General features: G+C 36.0%; 1 protein-coding gene across 3 annotated transcripts in view; it reads left to right on the top strand.

The window, feature by feature from the left end:
• Positions 1-831: 831 nt before the first annotated feature.
• LOC120424005 (YTH domain-containing family protein 3-like) overlaps positions 832-16,430 on the top strand; it is a 29,585-nt gene continuing 13,986 nt past the window's right edge. The window contains exons 1-4 of one of the 3 annotated variants that reach the window (XM_039588016.2): positions 832-1,644; positions 1,717-1,741; positions 14,567-14,707; positions 15,159-15,325. In XM_039588016.2, coding sequence (XP_039443950.1) covers positions 1,624-1,644; positions 1,717-1,741; positions 14,567-14,707; positions 15,159-15,325 — 354 coding nt within the window. In that variant the 5' untranslated portion in view covers positions 832-1,623. Of the gene's footprint in view, positions 1,645-1,716; positions 1,742-14,566; positions 14,708-14,785; positions 14,921-15,158; positions 15,326-16,430 lie in introns of those variants that run through there. The other 2 variants (XM_039588017.2, XM_039588018.2) reach the window with 2 other exon arrangements.

The following is a 16,430-nucleotide window of genomic DNA, read 5'->3' on the forward strand; positions in this document are numbered from 1 at the left end:
GAAATTCAACACGGTTGCTGCCACCGAGAAATTTACCAATATTTACGATATATACGAAATGCGCTCCATATGCGCTACGTATGAAAGAAGTGCCCAACCCCGTGGTTGCTGCGATGAATTTCAAAAACGCTTACGCTCGTATTTTTTAGACCCCTACAAGAAAACCACCAAAACTGATTTTTTTCTCAATACGCGCAATATTCCTTATGGGAGAACTATGATTTCCGAGATGATTTCTACCACTCGAATCCGGTGCTCCATTGAGTGAAATTACCCAAATATAAAAATGATATAAGGCTTTCGTAGCCTCAGTGAAAACATATAATTTAACTCAAAACTCCTCGTCACAGTGTCCTAATGCAAACAAAGAACGAGCTCGAACTGTCGCTGTCCCTGCAAAATATGTTAACTATCATCGGGCGGTATAGGCATTAAAAACCAGCTATATTGAAGGTGTGAAAGCTTTATTAATGAGTGATTGTTGAATTGTTTTTCAATATTTAATACAACATTTAAATGAAAAGTATTCTAAATAAGATTAAAGTATATTTGTTTGTAATTTACTCCATTTTGAACAACCCCTAACAAGAGTGTTTAGCTTCTTCTGCAGTATCGTCGATAAGTTTGACACTCCAATCTGTCAAAACTCTCGCTGCCAACCTAACCAAAACAAACGGCGTTTTTTTCCACCGTCATCGTTCCATCCCTCTCCGGCAACCGGCAGCAAACCGCGCAAGAAAGCCGCCGCCATATTGTGTGTGTCGCAGTCCGTCTCTTTCGCTCGTGTGCACACTCTTGAAGCCGAAGCAGCAGCAGCCAACCAACCAACAGCAAAGCTGAGTCGATCGTGTTCCGAGCTGGCAGGCAGTGATTTTGATGGACTTGGAAGTGGTGAGAAGAGAAGAAGAAAAAAGTTTTCGGTTTTGAAAAGTGCTGAGCCAAATTGGGACCGAGTTTTTTGCGTTTTCTGGTTTAGTTTTGGCCTGGTCGGTGTTTCGGTGTGTACTTCCGGCAAGTTCCGCGTCCGATTGCGACCCCATCCCCCCCCGGAAAGCGGGTTCCGGTTCTCTTTTTTAGTTGTTCCAAATCGAAGAAAGCGAAAAAGTAGAAGAAGAATCGTTTGGCGATTGTGTGTGGAAAAACGGGGTTTCTTTTTGCGCTAGCGGACGCTTTCTTTGTGGAAAAGTTTGTTCCGGATTTTCCGACGCTTTTCGCGGGACCGCGAGAACCGAAGCAACCCTTGGGTCCGGTCCGGGAAAACACCTCATCGCGGCAGAGGGAGTGAGAGAAAAAAAAGCAGGAAGAAAACGAAGAAAGCAGCAGATCCAAGCAAACAAGGAAATTACTTCGTCGTTCCGTTTTTTTGCTCTGTGCGTGTGTGTGTGCGCGTTTGTGCGAAAAAGAAGCAAAGAAAACGCCAACAAGAAAAAGAAGATCGAAACGAAAACAACAACAACTTGAAGCAGAAGCAGCAGTCTAGCGAAAAAAAAAAAAACAATCCGCGGCCTACTTCGGGTTCAGGACAGTGTTTGACAGTCGGTCGACGTCGCTCAGGGGGACAGAACTTTGTGTGTTTTGTTATTTGTTGACACCCAGGAGCCGGACAAGACGCAGCATCCACCAATGTCAACCGTGTCAGATCAGGTAATTTGCCACAAAAACTTCCTCAAACACAGAAATTTAATCAACCTCTTTTTCTCTTACTTTTTTTTTCAGCGGATGAAAGGACAAGGAAATCACGGTAAAGTCTCGAAGTGACCCCAGGGTGGTGGAAAATCCTAACGAAATCGCAAGCTCCCCCCAAGAAGACTAAGTGTCGAGAGTAGAGAAGAGCTTGTCACTTTCCGAGTGTTCCAGCAGCTCCGTTACATTGTTTCTGCTGCGCTTGTCATAGATTCTGCGACTTTGATTTTTAATTTCCTTACTGTAAATTGCTGTTTGTTTTTATACTTTCGCCTTCATCTGTTGCCTCTTTGTTTGCTGAACCGTTTCTCCTGCACCAAAAGCTTATCATCACTCTTCTGCTTATCATGTGCGTGTTTGCGTTGTGTTATTTGGTTTGTTATTCTGGTGTGTTTCGATTCGTAAGGGTTTTTTTTTTTTTTTTTTTTTTTCCTTTGGGGGGTAAGGCTAAGACCACAGTTGATCCAACTCGCCGTAAGGGTTTTAAACATGGTGGAATTGGTTATATCTTGTAGTTTCCAAAAGGACAAATTTGGACCAACACGAGAAAAGAGTTGACAGCCGGAACAATATAGCAAATTCTCAGGTATCGGGCACCTTTTAAAAAAATGTGAAGATGTTAAACAAGTTACTTATTGCCTGGGATTAAACGAAACTGTGTGTGTGTTTTTTTTAGTTGAGCTGCTTATTCGCCCTTTTCAAATGTTGCTCCAGAAATGTTCATCGTACTAATGTTGGAAAAGATTTAATAATTATTTATTTAAAACGTTTTTTTGTTTTATGACTCCATTTTCAAATTTCGATAATCTCAGAATTTGTTGGTTTGATTTTCAATGTCAAAAAGTGAAAAACTATCCCCTTCGAACAAATATTTTTGATTTTTTTTTATGAAGACCAACATTTAAAATGAGCCTAATATTAAATTTTTGGCCTTTTTCAAATATTGCATTTGATTTTTGCTGATTTTTTTGAAAAAAAATACCAAAAGTATTTTTTCATGTTTCATTACCGCCATTTTGGCCGACACCTAGGATTTAATTTTTTAATGAATCATGAATCACATTAGCGTAGTTTAGGGTTCATACTTAACTTAAGCTCGACAGTTAAAAAAATAAGCCGACGCAAAAACATTTTTTTTTGTGTTTCGATTATTCGAAGTGTAATTTTTCCGAGGCCTACGGATAATCGAGGTTGGACTTTACAGCGATTCCACGTCAAAAGACGTTTTTTGTAATCCCGTATTACACTTGTTCTCAGATCGGATCTCTGATTTAATGAAACTCGGAATTACGTAATCCTGTTTGCATCTTTCTATCAAATTTGTGATTACATTTTTGTAATTCTGAATTACACAAATTTTAACGGTTTAGATTCCTAATTTTGCAGAGGCGACGCGTGGCCAAAATGTTTACCTGTTCAAACAATCTTTTCAGTAATTTAAGTTTGATAATTTTTTAAGAAGTGTAAAATTGAAATGCTTTTTACATTGTAGTTTTCTATAATTAGCTTGTTTTGTAAATAAAAAAAAACTAAATCAAAACTTGAGGCGTAATCCAACCACAAGTTTTTCCCTGGAGTTTTCTTTAGAATGACTTCTCTTATGTTCCATTGGATTAGATTAGAGCAAAAATTATTCATTATTTGCAAATCTCACTAAGCAAGCAGGCCAAGGATTGATACCTAAGAGCATGCAATGGCACTGACCTTGTTGCGTGCTCTTCGGTTGACGTCCACGTAAGGAACATCCTGGAAGGAGCGCAACTAACTACATCCGTAGTTCTGTTAGATCATCCGAATTATCTTGATCAGAACAGTATAGCTCTGGTTCCTTGCGAGTGTCCTATTTTCTTACCTCCACGTTGGCTTGGTTTTCATGATGACCTAGCTGGTGGCCTGTGGAAACGGATCGTAAACCTTTGACCACCGCGGGTCAGAGTCGAGACGGCTAGAAGAAAGGGGCGCAACAATGTGGGAAAGGGAAGTAATTTGTGATTGTAGACGGTATTGTTTCGATTCGCAGTATGTTGAGTCAACTGCTGTGGATGTACCTGAAACATCGCACAACGGGGTTTCTCTTTTCTTCATTCTCAGCTACCACCTATCTCCTATTTTTATTTTGCTCTACTGATTCTCACTTCTTCATTGATTCTTCTATTTAATATCCATCATTTGATTTTGATTTTTCTTACTTTTGATTCTCTTGTCTCTCAAAGCTTTTCCGCTCTATTTTACCAATTGATACTGCTTTAAGAAACTTTGTGTTTTTCCTTAAAAAATACTTTTCCTCGATGTACTAGTAATATCAAGTCTATTTATCATTAGTCTTTTCTCTTTTGATTTTATTGCGAATTTATTTATTTGAATAATTCTTTATCTATCCTATAAGTTATCATTACTATAATCTACGCTTGTTTTTAATCTCTATTTATTAACTATTGTCTAATTTTATATCTACTACATACAGCTTCTCATTTTTATTCTTTAAAAAAAAATCAACATTCTCTTACTATTGATTCTTGATTTTTTATAAAATATATTCTCTTTAACTGTCTATTGTTTTCAATCTTCACCCTTTTTTCAAACAAGTGAGGTTTGAGCCCTTACTCAATTTATGGAATGGTTAATGGATTAACACAAATATTACTATTGTACTTTTGAAAAACTTTTCTAAAATGCTTAGGACCAAAATATTGTAACAAAACACCGCGACAAAAGAAATAGCAACAGATAAACACGACTCAACACTAGAAAAGATTTCAGGAGAAAAACAACACCCAGTAAAATAACAACTAGATTTGAATTCAAACTAAAAAATAAAACAGTTTTTGCTTTAATCAAAGTTGATAGGCACACTATAAATGGTTAGGCGCTTATACTTACATCAAACCCTACCCAATGTACCACCCCCGGCCGAGTTAAATTGCGTAACCGGAAAAGAAGGTGTGCATGCCTGGCACGAACACTCAAAGCGTGTTCTAGCGTGCTGCTCGTACTGACTCAGAGCAAGGGTGAGATGTAGGTGTAAGGGCAGTGCGTGTTCGTCGGGAACCTGGTGCATAAGATCGGTCAAGGCCCGTTCTTACACTGAAAATTGCGAATTGCGAATTGCGAATATTTAAAAATCTCACTAAGCAAACATTCCGGATGTTGACCATTCGAATCCTGGAATCACGTGCTCTAGTTTCCTGACTAAAACAATTAAGCCATAAAAAATTGTATTTTACGTTTCTCTTCAAAATTTCCCTAAAAAACTAGAAGGAAAAAAAATATTATCGATGAAATTTTTTTTTTTATTTAACAAAAACTCGTGCAATCGATTGGACGTTTAACCTTTATTTTTGCATTTATTTTCAAAATGGGCTTTTTAAGCCACAAATAAAAAATAATTGCCATAGTTAAGTATAACAAATCTGAGTTTTTTTGTTATTTTACTGCATCTCATATCTCAATATAAATCCATAATATAAAATAAAAAACATCACTTTATAAAATTTTCCGAAATTTTTTTTTAAAGATCAAAACCCAAGAATTCAAACCAAGTAGACATTATTACGACAGCTTATTTAAGCCCTTTTTTGATTTTTGTTTTTGTTCAAATAACATGTTGTCGCCGTCGTGCTAACTTGTCGTGCGTGCATTTTGGACCAAATTGAGTTAAGAACGCCATTTTGTGCAGCTCACTATGCCTCACCTTTTGACCTTCACAGATCCCCAACATTCGATTTAAATCCTGAGATATTCATTGAAAACCAAAAAAGCTCCGCGAATTTTTGTCACTTTTCATATAAAAGAAGTTTCAATCTTGTCGTGCTATCTTGTCACTCCCTGAAAATTTAGGTAAGTGTGACAATTGGCCAAAGGGATTTCAGGTCAGAACGCGTTTGACGCACGTACAAGTGAGACTACCGTAAACATGTGTAATTATAACTCGGGAGTCCGGCAACCAAATACAACCAAACTTCGGGGCAATGCACAGAATGGTCAACCAAACAAAACGTGTTTTTTATTGTTTACATTGCGTGCTCTCGTTTTTGTTTATTCAAGGTCAAACATTAAAACGCGTTTTTCTCGGAACGTCGAAATGGCGGGTGCGACATGATAGCACGACGGCGTCGATGTAAAGGAAATTATTGTTTGCTTGGTAGTTTGAAGATTTTATTCTATTTTCTTCCAAATTATTTTGCAAATCTGTCGATGAACTTGCTTGCTCACTTTTAACAGAGCAATTTATTACTTTATTTCAGTTTAAAACGCTTTTTGGAAGCAACATGCCGTTCTACTATTTATAACAATTAAAAAAGTTTTACTAAAATATTTGAGCGAACACGCCAAATCGTCTTGGAATCATGGAACAGCCAAGCGCATTCGTATCCATAGAGCTCTCAATGAAAATCTAACGCGCACTAAAAATCCTCCCAACCAGCCGCCAACCTGTTCGGATTTCTCCATGCACGAGTTCCCATACAACGCATCCAAAAATACACAGAAAGCCCTCCTCTATTTGTACACGCTGGACGGTATGAATGTGGTAGTTCAGGGTGTGCATGAAAGCTTTTGGACAGTCGACATAAAAGCGCGCGAGCCGAGACACGAGCAGGGAGAGAGCAAAGTTCAAAGAGAGAGAGAAATCTCCATATTTTGCACACTCCCTGCTCGTGTCTCGGCTCGCGCGCTTTTATGTCGACTGTCCAAAAGCTTTCATGCACACCCTGAACAACCACATTCATACCGTCCAGCGTGTACAAATAGGGGGGCCTTTCTGTGTATTTTTGGATGCGTTGTATGGGAACTCGTGCTTGGAGAAATCCGAACAGGTAGACGGCGTGCGCGTTAGATTTCATGATTCCAAGAAGAGTTGGCATGTTCGTTCAATTATTTTGATGAACATATTTTAATTCTTTCTTCAGAAAGAAATCAAAATGATCACCTATCCTATGAACAGGTTGAACAGGTGGATGCGACGCCTCTGGTAATTTGTGATTACTTGCCCAAAAATGACATTGTCAACAATGTTGATATTTATAATTTTGAAAAAGATTCATTAATTTTTTTAACACGCTTCAAAAAGCAAAAGCGAAATATTTCATCGAGAAATTCCTGAGATATCTATTTTTTAAGTTTTTAAGTTTTATATTCCTTTATTTTTATCTGGAGAAATTTTAATAACAGTTAAGGAAACTTGTCAAATGATGTGTTTTATGTGTCATTTACTCATCAAAATTTGAAAACTAAGTTTTAACTGAGTTTTTGAATATGTGGGATTTATTCCATATTGAAATAATTAAAAAACCGTATTAAAATATAATTTTTACAAGAATAAATAGATTATAACATTTTTTTTTCTACAAATATTACCTGTCTGCTCTTACTTACCAAGAACATGGATACAAAACAAATTACTGTTGCAAGCTTCAAAAGTCGTATTTCCATAATAATAGAATAAAGATAAAATTTTATAAAATGTTTTTTTTTTTGTTGAAAATGCATTTAAATTGGCAATAAAATTCGGGTGTTTTCAACTCAGTATGTGGAAAATACCGTTCAAACCTTTTTTATGTTTAAGGCCGTTGCAAATATTTTTCATAGTTTATGCCCCCCCCTTCAAAATTGCTTCGAAAAATCAGGGGGCACTTTTCTTTTCAAAAAACATCAAAATATAAAGTGCATTTTTCTGCATAGAAAATCATATTTAGCTTGTTTAGGCTCGTTTGAAAATATTTAGAAATTTTATGAAATTACAATGTAATGCACGGTAAAAACTTTTTTTTCTCGCAAAAATAAAATTTTCGTCAATACTTTGAAATCTTGGAATTTAATGATTGCAAAACAACTGGACAGCTGTGTAATTTTTCAAAATGTATAGCGATTTGCACCTCTTTCAACAAATTTATTTCTTGTCTTATTTTGCACATTTTGATTTTGCACATTTGATAAATGACTCATAAAACACATCATTTGACAAGTTTCCTGAACTGTTATTTCTAGATTACTTTTTCAAAATCACCAATGCGCTATGAGTTTTTATGTACATAGGACCTTTTGAAAAAGTTAGTGAAAAGTAATGAAAGAATTTAAAACAAAAAAACTAAATAATAAATATCTCAGGAATTTCTCGACGGAACATTTCACTTTTAAAAGCATTGGAAAGCTGAGAAAATTTCCTATAAGACATATTTGAAAGTAGCGATGACTTAAGATTACCTTAAGTCTCTTGAGGTTGCCCAGAAAACACGCCGTGCGACTACCATCTAAAATTGAGAACACCAAACAAAAAAAAAAAAAAAAAAAAATCGAAGGGGTAAAGTTAGTCACAATCCAGTTTTTGAATTTAAAAAATTACTAAATAATTTAGACGTTTTCTGTCCGTATACCATTTTTTTTATTTCTTAAAAGTCTCAAACATAACCTATGACTTATTGAAGACACCAATTCGACCAGAAAACGCCTTCTCAGGAACTGGATGTTCGAATGTTTTCATGCACTTTATTATGGACAGGCTTCAAATTTATATGGAGAAACCAATGATCATGCAAAATTGCTTGTTTTGCCTTTGGAAGGCCCTTGCAAAGTTTAACGAAAATTAAAAATACAAAATATAATAAAGCGGTTGAAAAAAAAAAAATGGTTTTGAGACAATGCCCAAGAATAAGGTAATAGTAATATTACCACTGCTTCATCTACTGTTTCCATTTAAATAAAAATTACAAAAATGACACAAACAATAACCCTTATTGCATCATATCGTTAAGGACGACGACTCGCAACGCGCAATCTAAATCTCAACTACGAAAAGAAGAAAGCTCGAGCGCGCGCGTGCCAATTAGAAAGAGTTCAACATAAAAGAAACTAGAAAAAAACAACCGACTGAACAACAAATCACGAGACGTGACCGGAAGACTCTCGGCCGTGGGGCGTAGGTGGTGCGGCACGGCGCGACGCCGCTGTTTAGCGCTGCGGTCTAGTTTGTGTTTCTAAGGCCACGCTGCCGATGACGACGACGACGCCGTCGACGCAACACTGTAGTTGGCACGAATGAAATGACCAAACTCAAGTCACGGGGTCGTTGGCCTCTGGGGGGTTTGGAGACTACAGTCGACTCGCTGTTTGTAGGAGATTTCGGGTGGTTGATATTCCATCCTGCGGAATCTTTTTGCAAAGTGAAGGGCATCTTCTTCTGCCCCCACATTCCGAAGAACCAGTCAAGTTCGATCGCCACAGCGGCCATCGAAAGTGCAAGCGCTGCACGGTAACTTCCCAGTCGCGTGACCTTGAACTTGAGAGAGTCGGGTTGCCCCGACCCGCGATTGAATTGGGAGTCCAGCCGTTGGTCACGGTTGAGTGCGCGCGCCCCACCAAGATCTCGCGACTCGCTTCAAGTTCAATGTACTTCTCGTTGGCGCAAATACGCATACCTGCAGCACCCGGTTTTGTGGTGGTTGTGCGGTGCCTCGTGATGTTGCGGTTTTTCTCAATTTCTTTATGTTATTGGTCCAGTTTCCGCGACGTTCCACCGGTTGAGCGAACGCGGTTGTCTCAGCACTCAGCAGAGCCTGGCTGGAATCGAACAGCGTCGTTCAAGAAAACACAGAAAGAGATCGAAGTCTATTCTAGTCCAGACCGAGTAATTGCTGCTCGCAGTTCGGTCCTATTCCGGGTTATTTTTGGTTCAACCAAGCGGCGGTGTATTTTTAGATAAGAAAGTAAGTACACCAGTTGTGCAAGTAACACGACGATGGACATGGTACTTGTTCTGTGTTGTTGCAATTTATGGCAGTGTTGGACGGGTTTTGCGGGGGTGTGGCGTTCGGTTGCAACTCAGTATCATACCTGCTGGGACTGCGACGCGACGCGACACGGGTTCGATCTCTGATTGGATTGGAGGGGCTATAAACTTGCTTTCGAGACCGTGACATGTGAGGGCGTGAGAGGTAATGAAGGTTGGACCCCTGGGTTATGTTGTTGAGGTTTGTTTGCTTACAAAGTTTCTTATAAGAATGTTCCATGAAGTTCTGCAAACAATAAACAATAACAACTCACGGTTCAGATCAGTGCTCCAGAATTGAGAGAGTTTCGCAAATCGCAATCGCGAATAAGCGATCGTGCAGAAACCACGAGACCTTAAAATTTGAAATATTCAGCCTACCTCCTCACCCCATTTTTTTTAATTTTGGAAGCAGAGAATTTAAAAAAAAGAATAAGAATCTAAAAGCCTAAACATTTTTGAACTTTTGAATCTTAGAATTTTATTTTTTCACAATTTCTGAATTTAAAAATTTTTAACTTAAAGAATTTTTAATTTTTGTCTTTAGGAATTTCAAATTTTAAAATTTCTGAATTTGAGAATTTTAGACTTTTAAAATTTAAGAAATCTTTTTTAAGAATTTCAGACATTTCAAATGTTTAGAATTTCCGAATAAAAAATAAATTTGCCCTTTTTTGAATTTCGGAATTAAGGGGTTACATACATTTAAATCGACAAAAAAGTCAGAGGTTGGTGTGAGAACACACTCAGTTTTATTTAAAATCTGTTTTCAGGGCATTAAAATATACATTTTCATCTATTATCAAAACAATTTTGGAGACATTTGGTTGTATCATTGCCGAGATATGGCTATTTGAAGGAGTGATTGAAAATCATCTTTTTAGTGGATTTAATAAATTTTCTGTAACATGAAATTTTGTGATTTTCTACATGTATGTAACCCCTTAAGATGTTTTTTTTTGAAAGCATGAGGATCTTAAAAATTTTAGAATTTTTTTTGGACTTCAAGAATTTTTAATTGTAGAATTTTAGACTCTTAAAATTTCAGAAATCTTTTATTTTTTTTTGAATTTAAGAATATTGTTATGTTTGGAATTAGAAAAAAATCTGCTATTTTTGAATTTGAAGCATTATTTTTTAAATAAAAATATTTGAGAATTTAAAATATATGAATTTTTGAAACTTTGAATTTTATATTTTCAAAATGTTAGATTTCAGGACTTTAAGAATTGTTAATTCTAGAATTTCTGAATTTTTGATTTTCTAATCTTTATTTTAGAATTTCAGAATATTTGAATGCTTAGAACTTCCGAATAAAAAACAAAATTCTACCATTCTATGAATTTCGGAATTTAGATGTTTTTTTTTTTATTTAGAAAGCATAGAATTTTTTAATGAAAATACTCGTGGATCTAAAAATTGAAAATTTTTGATTCTTAAAATTTAAGAATTTAAAAATTTGGACTTCAAGAATTTTTAATTCCAGGATTTCTAAATTTTTGATTTTTCGACTCTAAAACCGTACAATTTTAGACTTTTAAAATTTTTGGAAAACTTTTTTTGAGTTTCGGGATTTAAATGTTTTTCTAATCTAATCTAATCTAATCAGACCCTAGCGCAGCCAATCTTTCGAAGGGATCCTGGAGAGTGCCTTAGTTCAGATGACGCCTAGCACTCTTCTTGTCATTTATTAACATTTGTAGTGCGCCATTGCATTGAAAATGCATTGAAACATCACAAGCGTTAAAGCGGCCAGGCCTACTGCGTAAAGCCGTATCGCAGAGATGACTCGTAATTGGGTTGAGTTTGAGCACTGAGTGTTCGAACAACAACACAATTCTGAATCGACAAGGGAGGAAGAAGCGTGGGGACACACCACCATACGCTCCGTGATTTGGTTGTATTCGTTGGGAGCACCATGCTTAGAAGGTTTGGTACTCCGGGACCCTCTGGGATGGGACATTGTATTTCCACGAATGCCCTGGACTCTATTTGCCGTGGTTATAGCGCCACAACTCGCTCTCTGTAACAGTATTCCTAATTCCAGTCCACGCTCACCAAGTCGTCATGGCCTAGTGGTTAGCATTTTTGCTTACCAATCCAAAGGACGGGGGATCGAACCCCGCCGCGAGCGACTTTGATTTTTCGTTCATATTTATCATTTCAAATTTATGTGTTCTTAACTTTCTCGTTGGGAGCAGATGGGAATCGAACCCAGAACCATTCGCTTACAAAGCGAACACCGTAACCAGTCAGCCACGGCCGCTCCCGTTTCGGGATTTAAATGTTTTTATTTATTTATTTTGGGAGCATTAATTTTGAAATAAAAATATCTAAACTATATAAATTTTTGAATCTTAGAGTTTTATGTTTTCAAAATTTTAGAATTTAAATATTTTGGACTTAAAGAATTAATAATTCTGGAGTTTTTTTTTTAAAAAGGTCCAATAAACCAAATTTCCAGTTTTTGCTTTTTGTTTTAGAAATCTTTATTTAAGAATTTCAGAATATTTGAATGTTTAGAATTTCCGAATTGAAAACAATTTTCTACCATTTTTAGAATTTCGGAATTTGGATGTTTTTTATTTTATTTTGAAAGCATAGAATTTTTCAATGAAAATATTTGAGGATCTAGAAATCTAAGAGTTTTGAATCTTAGAATTTGTTGATGATTATGATTATCCGAATTTTCGATTATCAGAAGTGATTTTTTTTCGAGGCCTTGGGATCAATGCTTGAAAAGGGATCTATCACTGAATGGGACTGCTCGATATTCGATAGAACTTTCTGTCAGCGATCATTTCCCAAAACGATATTTGATCGCTGACACACAACGCCTATCATGACCGTCGTTGCTTGGCGACGGTCAGTGAACGTAAACACGAAGACGAAAGGAACGAAAAATGCCTCAAGCTCAAGCAGCCGCCCGAATGAGACAACGTGCTTTTTCTCTTTCTCTCGTTTTTGTCTCTCTCTTCCTAATGTATGCTGCGTGGTGACAGGAGTCATATGATTGCTATCATTGGAGAGATAATCGGAATCTCGGTAAAATGTCAAACGAACGCTCTCCAAGCGATTTTTCTCCTGGAAGGAAGTCAATGATTGTGTGAGTGACTTTGCGTAGCACTCATTCCTTTGTGTGTGAAACGAACGAAAGTAGAATGTAAAAATCAGGTTGTCGTGGTGAAGACGATTGGAGTGTTTTGTCAGCTATCACCAAAAAAGTCGAAATTTCGCAAGCCCTGCTTGGGATAATCGAGTCTGGACTGAATTAGATTCTTAAAACCGTAGAATTTTAGACTATTTTTTGATTTTTTTTATTTCAGGATTTAAAAGTTTTGGACTTTTGAATTGATGAATTTTTGAATTTTAGGCTATTATAACCGTAGAATTTTAGGATTTTAAAATCTTTGAATTTTTGAATTTCAAAAAAGTTAAGTGTTTAAAATTTTAGAATTACAAAAATAAAAATATTTTAGAATTAAAGAATTTTTGAACTTTTGAATCTCAAAATTTTATTTTTTCTCGATCTCAAATTTTAAAATTCTAGATTTTTACAATTTCAGACTTTAAATACCGCAGAATTTAAGACTTTTCCAATATAGAATTTTTTATTTAGGAATTTAAGAATGTCTGATTTTATTTTAATGTATAAAATTTGAGAATTTCAAAAGTTTGTACGAATATTGGAGTATTTTGAGTTTTGAAAGCATAGAATCTCTTTTTTTTATTTTCAGAATTCAAGAATCTCACAATATTTATGTTATATTTTTAAAATCTTAGAATTCAAAAAAAAATTAAAGTTTAGAATTTATATTTTGATTTCTAAAATTTAAAAACCGTAGAATTTTATTAATTTTAGATTTTCTGAATTTTTAAATTGTAGTATTTTAAAATTTTTAATGTCCAAAATTTAAAATTTTAGAAAATTAGAATCTTTGAATCCTAGATATTTTGCTGTCCACATGGGGAAAGGGAAGGGGAGGGGATCGTCTCGAATTTCCCAACAAGTGTCTACGTGGTTTTTGGATGACCCCTAAAATTTGCAAGATTTTTTTTTATTTTCGTTCTCCAACCCATTTTTTTTTAATTTTTGGAACTAGAAATTTTATCAATTTGAATTTCGTAACTGTTCAATGTTGAGTGAATCTTTTAAATTTTTGTTTCGAGATTTTAAATTTTGTTTTTTTTTAATTATTGTTTTTTCAGATTAAGGTGGAACGTGATGACCGTTCCTTAAAAAACATTTTTCCATATTTTTTTTTCTTGATTTTTATTAATTCATTTCCTCACTGGACAGATTTTTTTCTACCGATATATTTATCTCCATCAACACACTTAACTTTTCTGATTTCGACGTGTTCGGTTTTTGACGGTTCGAGAAAAACTCGTTTTAAAATTAGACCTTGAATAAACAACACACTAGAGCACGCAATATCCAATGGAAAAAGAAGTGCAATCAACTGAAAATATTTAAAAAAAAAAAAAAATAATTTTCAATACTTGTGTGTTTGAGTGTTCCGAGTTTTGAAATGTGTCCCAAGTAAGTGTCCTGCGTACATGCTTTTAGATCTAGTTGTATGCAAATTTGTCCTGTTTTTTACCGTTGGATTTCGGCTTATTGCTCAAATGTCACCCTTTTTCCTTCCCAGAGACAACCAGAATAATCCTTTCCTCCTTGCGCCCGAGGGGCGATTCGCAGTTCATTTCTGCACGAAAAGAAGCAGAAGCAAAATCGAAAGAAATATTATTTTTTTGTCCTGCTTCGCCAAGTGACAAGCTATCATGTTTCTCCCATCCAGCAACACAACTGCTGCTACTGATATAGATTGCACATTCTAACGCTCTGTAACCCCATTTTGGGGAAACGGATGTCCGGTTTAGTTTTCTTGCTTTTTTTTTCGCGTTTGATTTGTGTGCCGTAGATGTATGTTGCACTTTTTTGACCTGCTTCACTTTGTCGAGCTCTTTTTCTTTGGTTTGGGGGTGAATTCTGGAAGACGGTCATTTCAACAGTGTTTGTCCATTTTTCTCTCTTTCTTCCTTGGTGTTCTTCTTCTCGCTCTCTTTCTCTTGTTCTCGCTCTACGAATCCCTTGTTGAACTGCGTACTGGGCTTCAGGTTATGGTTATGGCTCGCAGCAGACGACAACGACGAACAACAGCAGCAGTGGCAGTGCTTCGTTCCAGTATCCTCCGTTCAGCGGCGTAGGAGACGCCCCGGCCTGGTCCAATGGAACCGACAGTATCGCTATAATAGGTGGTGGGTACAACAACAACAACAACAATAGTAGCAACAAAGCCAACAGCAGCACCAATAGCAATAGCACTCGTAGCGCCGCAGCTGTCCAGCATCATCTTCAGCAGCAGTTTCACCATCTTTCCTCTTCTGTACCGCAACCAATATCCAACACCCATCAAACTCCCCACCACCACCAACAACAACAACACCATTATGGCAGTAGCAACGCTCACGGTAAAACCCCGTTGGCAGGACGTGTCCACCAAGTCTGAGAGTTCTTTTGTTTTTCTTTTTTTCTTCCTCCTCCAACAACAACAACAAAACATTCACCCACGTCCTTTCGCTTTTGTTACCACACTTGAAACATTCAAAACATTGCTTTCTCATACCCTGTAGATACGTAGAAAAAAAAACAGACAATATCTCGGGTTCTAATCGGAAGTTTGCATATTCTCTCTCACCCCTTAAAAAGGAAATGATTACAACAACTCATGGGGATCGCAGCAAATGAACCACGGTCACGCTGGTGCTGGTGCCACCGGAGGAGGATACTCGCAGAGAAAGCCGTACGATGATAGCAGCTATCAACACCGGAATCATCAGGGGGGAGGATATCACCAGGGTCACGATGGAATTAAGGTAAGAGGAGGGGAGTTTTTGGGTTAAACTTCTATTCAATTTAGACTCTATTGTTTCGATTTTCCGAAGTTCAATTAACCAAAAGTTTCTAAAAAACTTCGAACCACTAACAAACCACACCAAACTGATCCGAAGCGTTTGGTACGGTATGTCCACGCATCCTTTCTCCCCTGTTGATTCTGTAAAATGTGGGCCCATTCACAGAATCTGTCTCTGCGGTGAATGCAACACGCTCTCCAAAAACCCGCATCTACCGACTCCGGTTCCTACTCAAACAACAATTCCCATACAAATTAGTTGAAAATTGGTCGACTCCAACAAAATTATGCGACTCCGTCTTCGGCTTCTCAAGGAGTTATTACACTTTGGCAAACAAACAAACAAGACAAAATGTATGCAAGCTGAAGTTTCTGCAAACAAATGTTGGCGAACAAACAACACAGACAAACTGTCAAAATGTGCGAGTTTTTTTTTGTTTGTTTGCCGTAGTCTAATACCTTCTTCAGAATTTGTCGTCTCTGACTCTGGGTTCGTAAAAAAGATCCGACTTAGGCTCTGATTTTCGTAGTTTATTATTTATTATTATTATTATGTTTTTATTATTTTTTTTTGAGCGTAAAATATTTCAATACAAATATTTGAGAATCTATAAATCTAAGAATTTTTAAATCTTTGAATTCTATATTTTAAAAATTTTGTACTTTATGAATTCGAGAATGTTTGAATTTTAGACTATTAAGAATCGTAATTGTTTCTATTTTTATTTTGAAAGCATTGCATTTTAAATACAAATATTCGAGAATCCATAAATCGAAGAATTTTTAAATATAAGAATTACATATTTTCAAAAATTTTGAATTTAAAAGTGTTGGATTCAATGAATTTTTAATTTTAGAATTTCTGAATTTAAGTTTTTTTTATTTTAGATTTAAAAATTTTAGAATTTTTGATTTTTAGAGTTTTTTATTTTAGAATTTTTTATTTTAGAATTTTTTATTTTAGAATTATAGAGTTTCAGAACATTTAAATGTTAAGAATGTTTTTTTTTATATTTCGTAAATTTAGATATTATATTTTTTTTTATTTTAGAATTTTTGAATTAAAA

The sequence above is a fragment of the Culex pipiens genome, chromosome 3 (assembly GCF_016801865.2).
Source record: "Culex pipiens pallens isolate TS chromosome 3, TS_CPP_V2, whole genome shotgun sequence".
Classification (NCBI taxonomy): domain Eukaryota; kingdom Metazoa; phylum Arthropoda; class Insecta; order Diptera; family Culicidae; genus Culex; species Culex pipiens.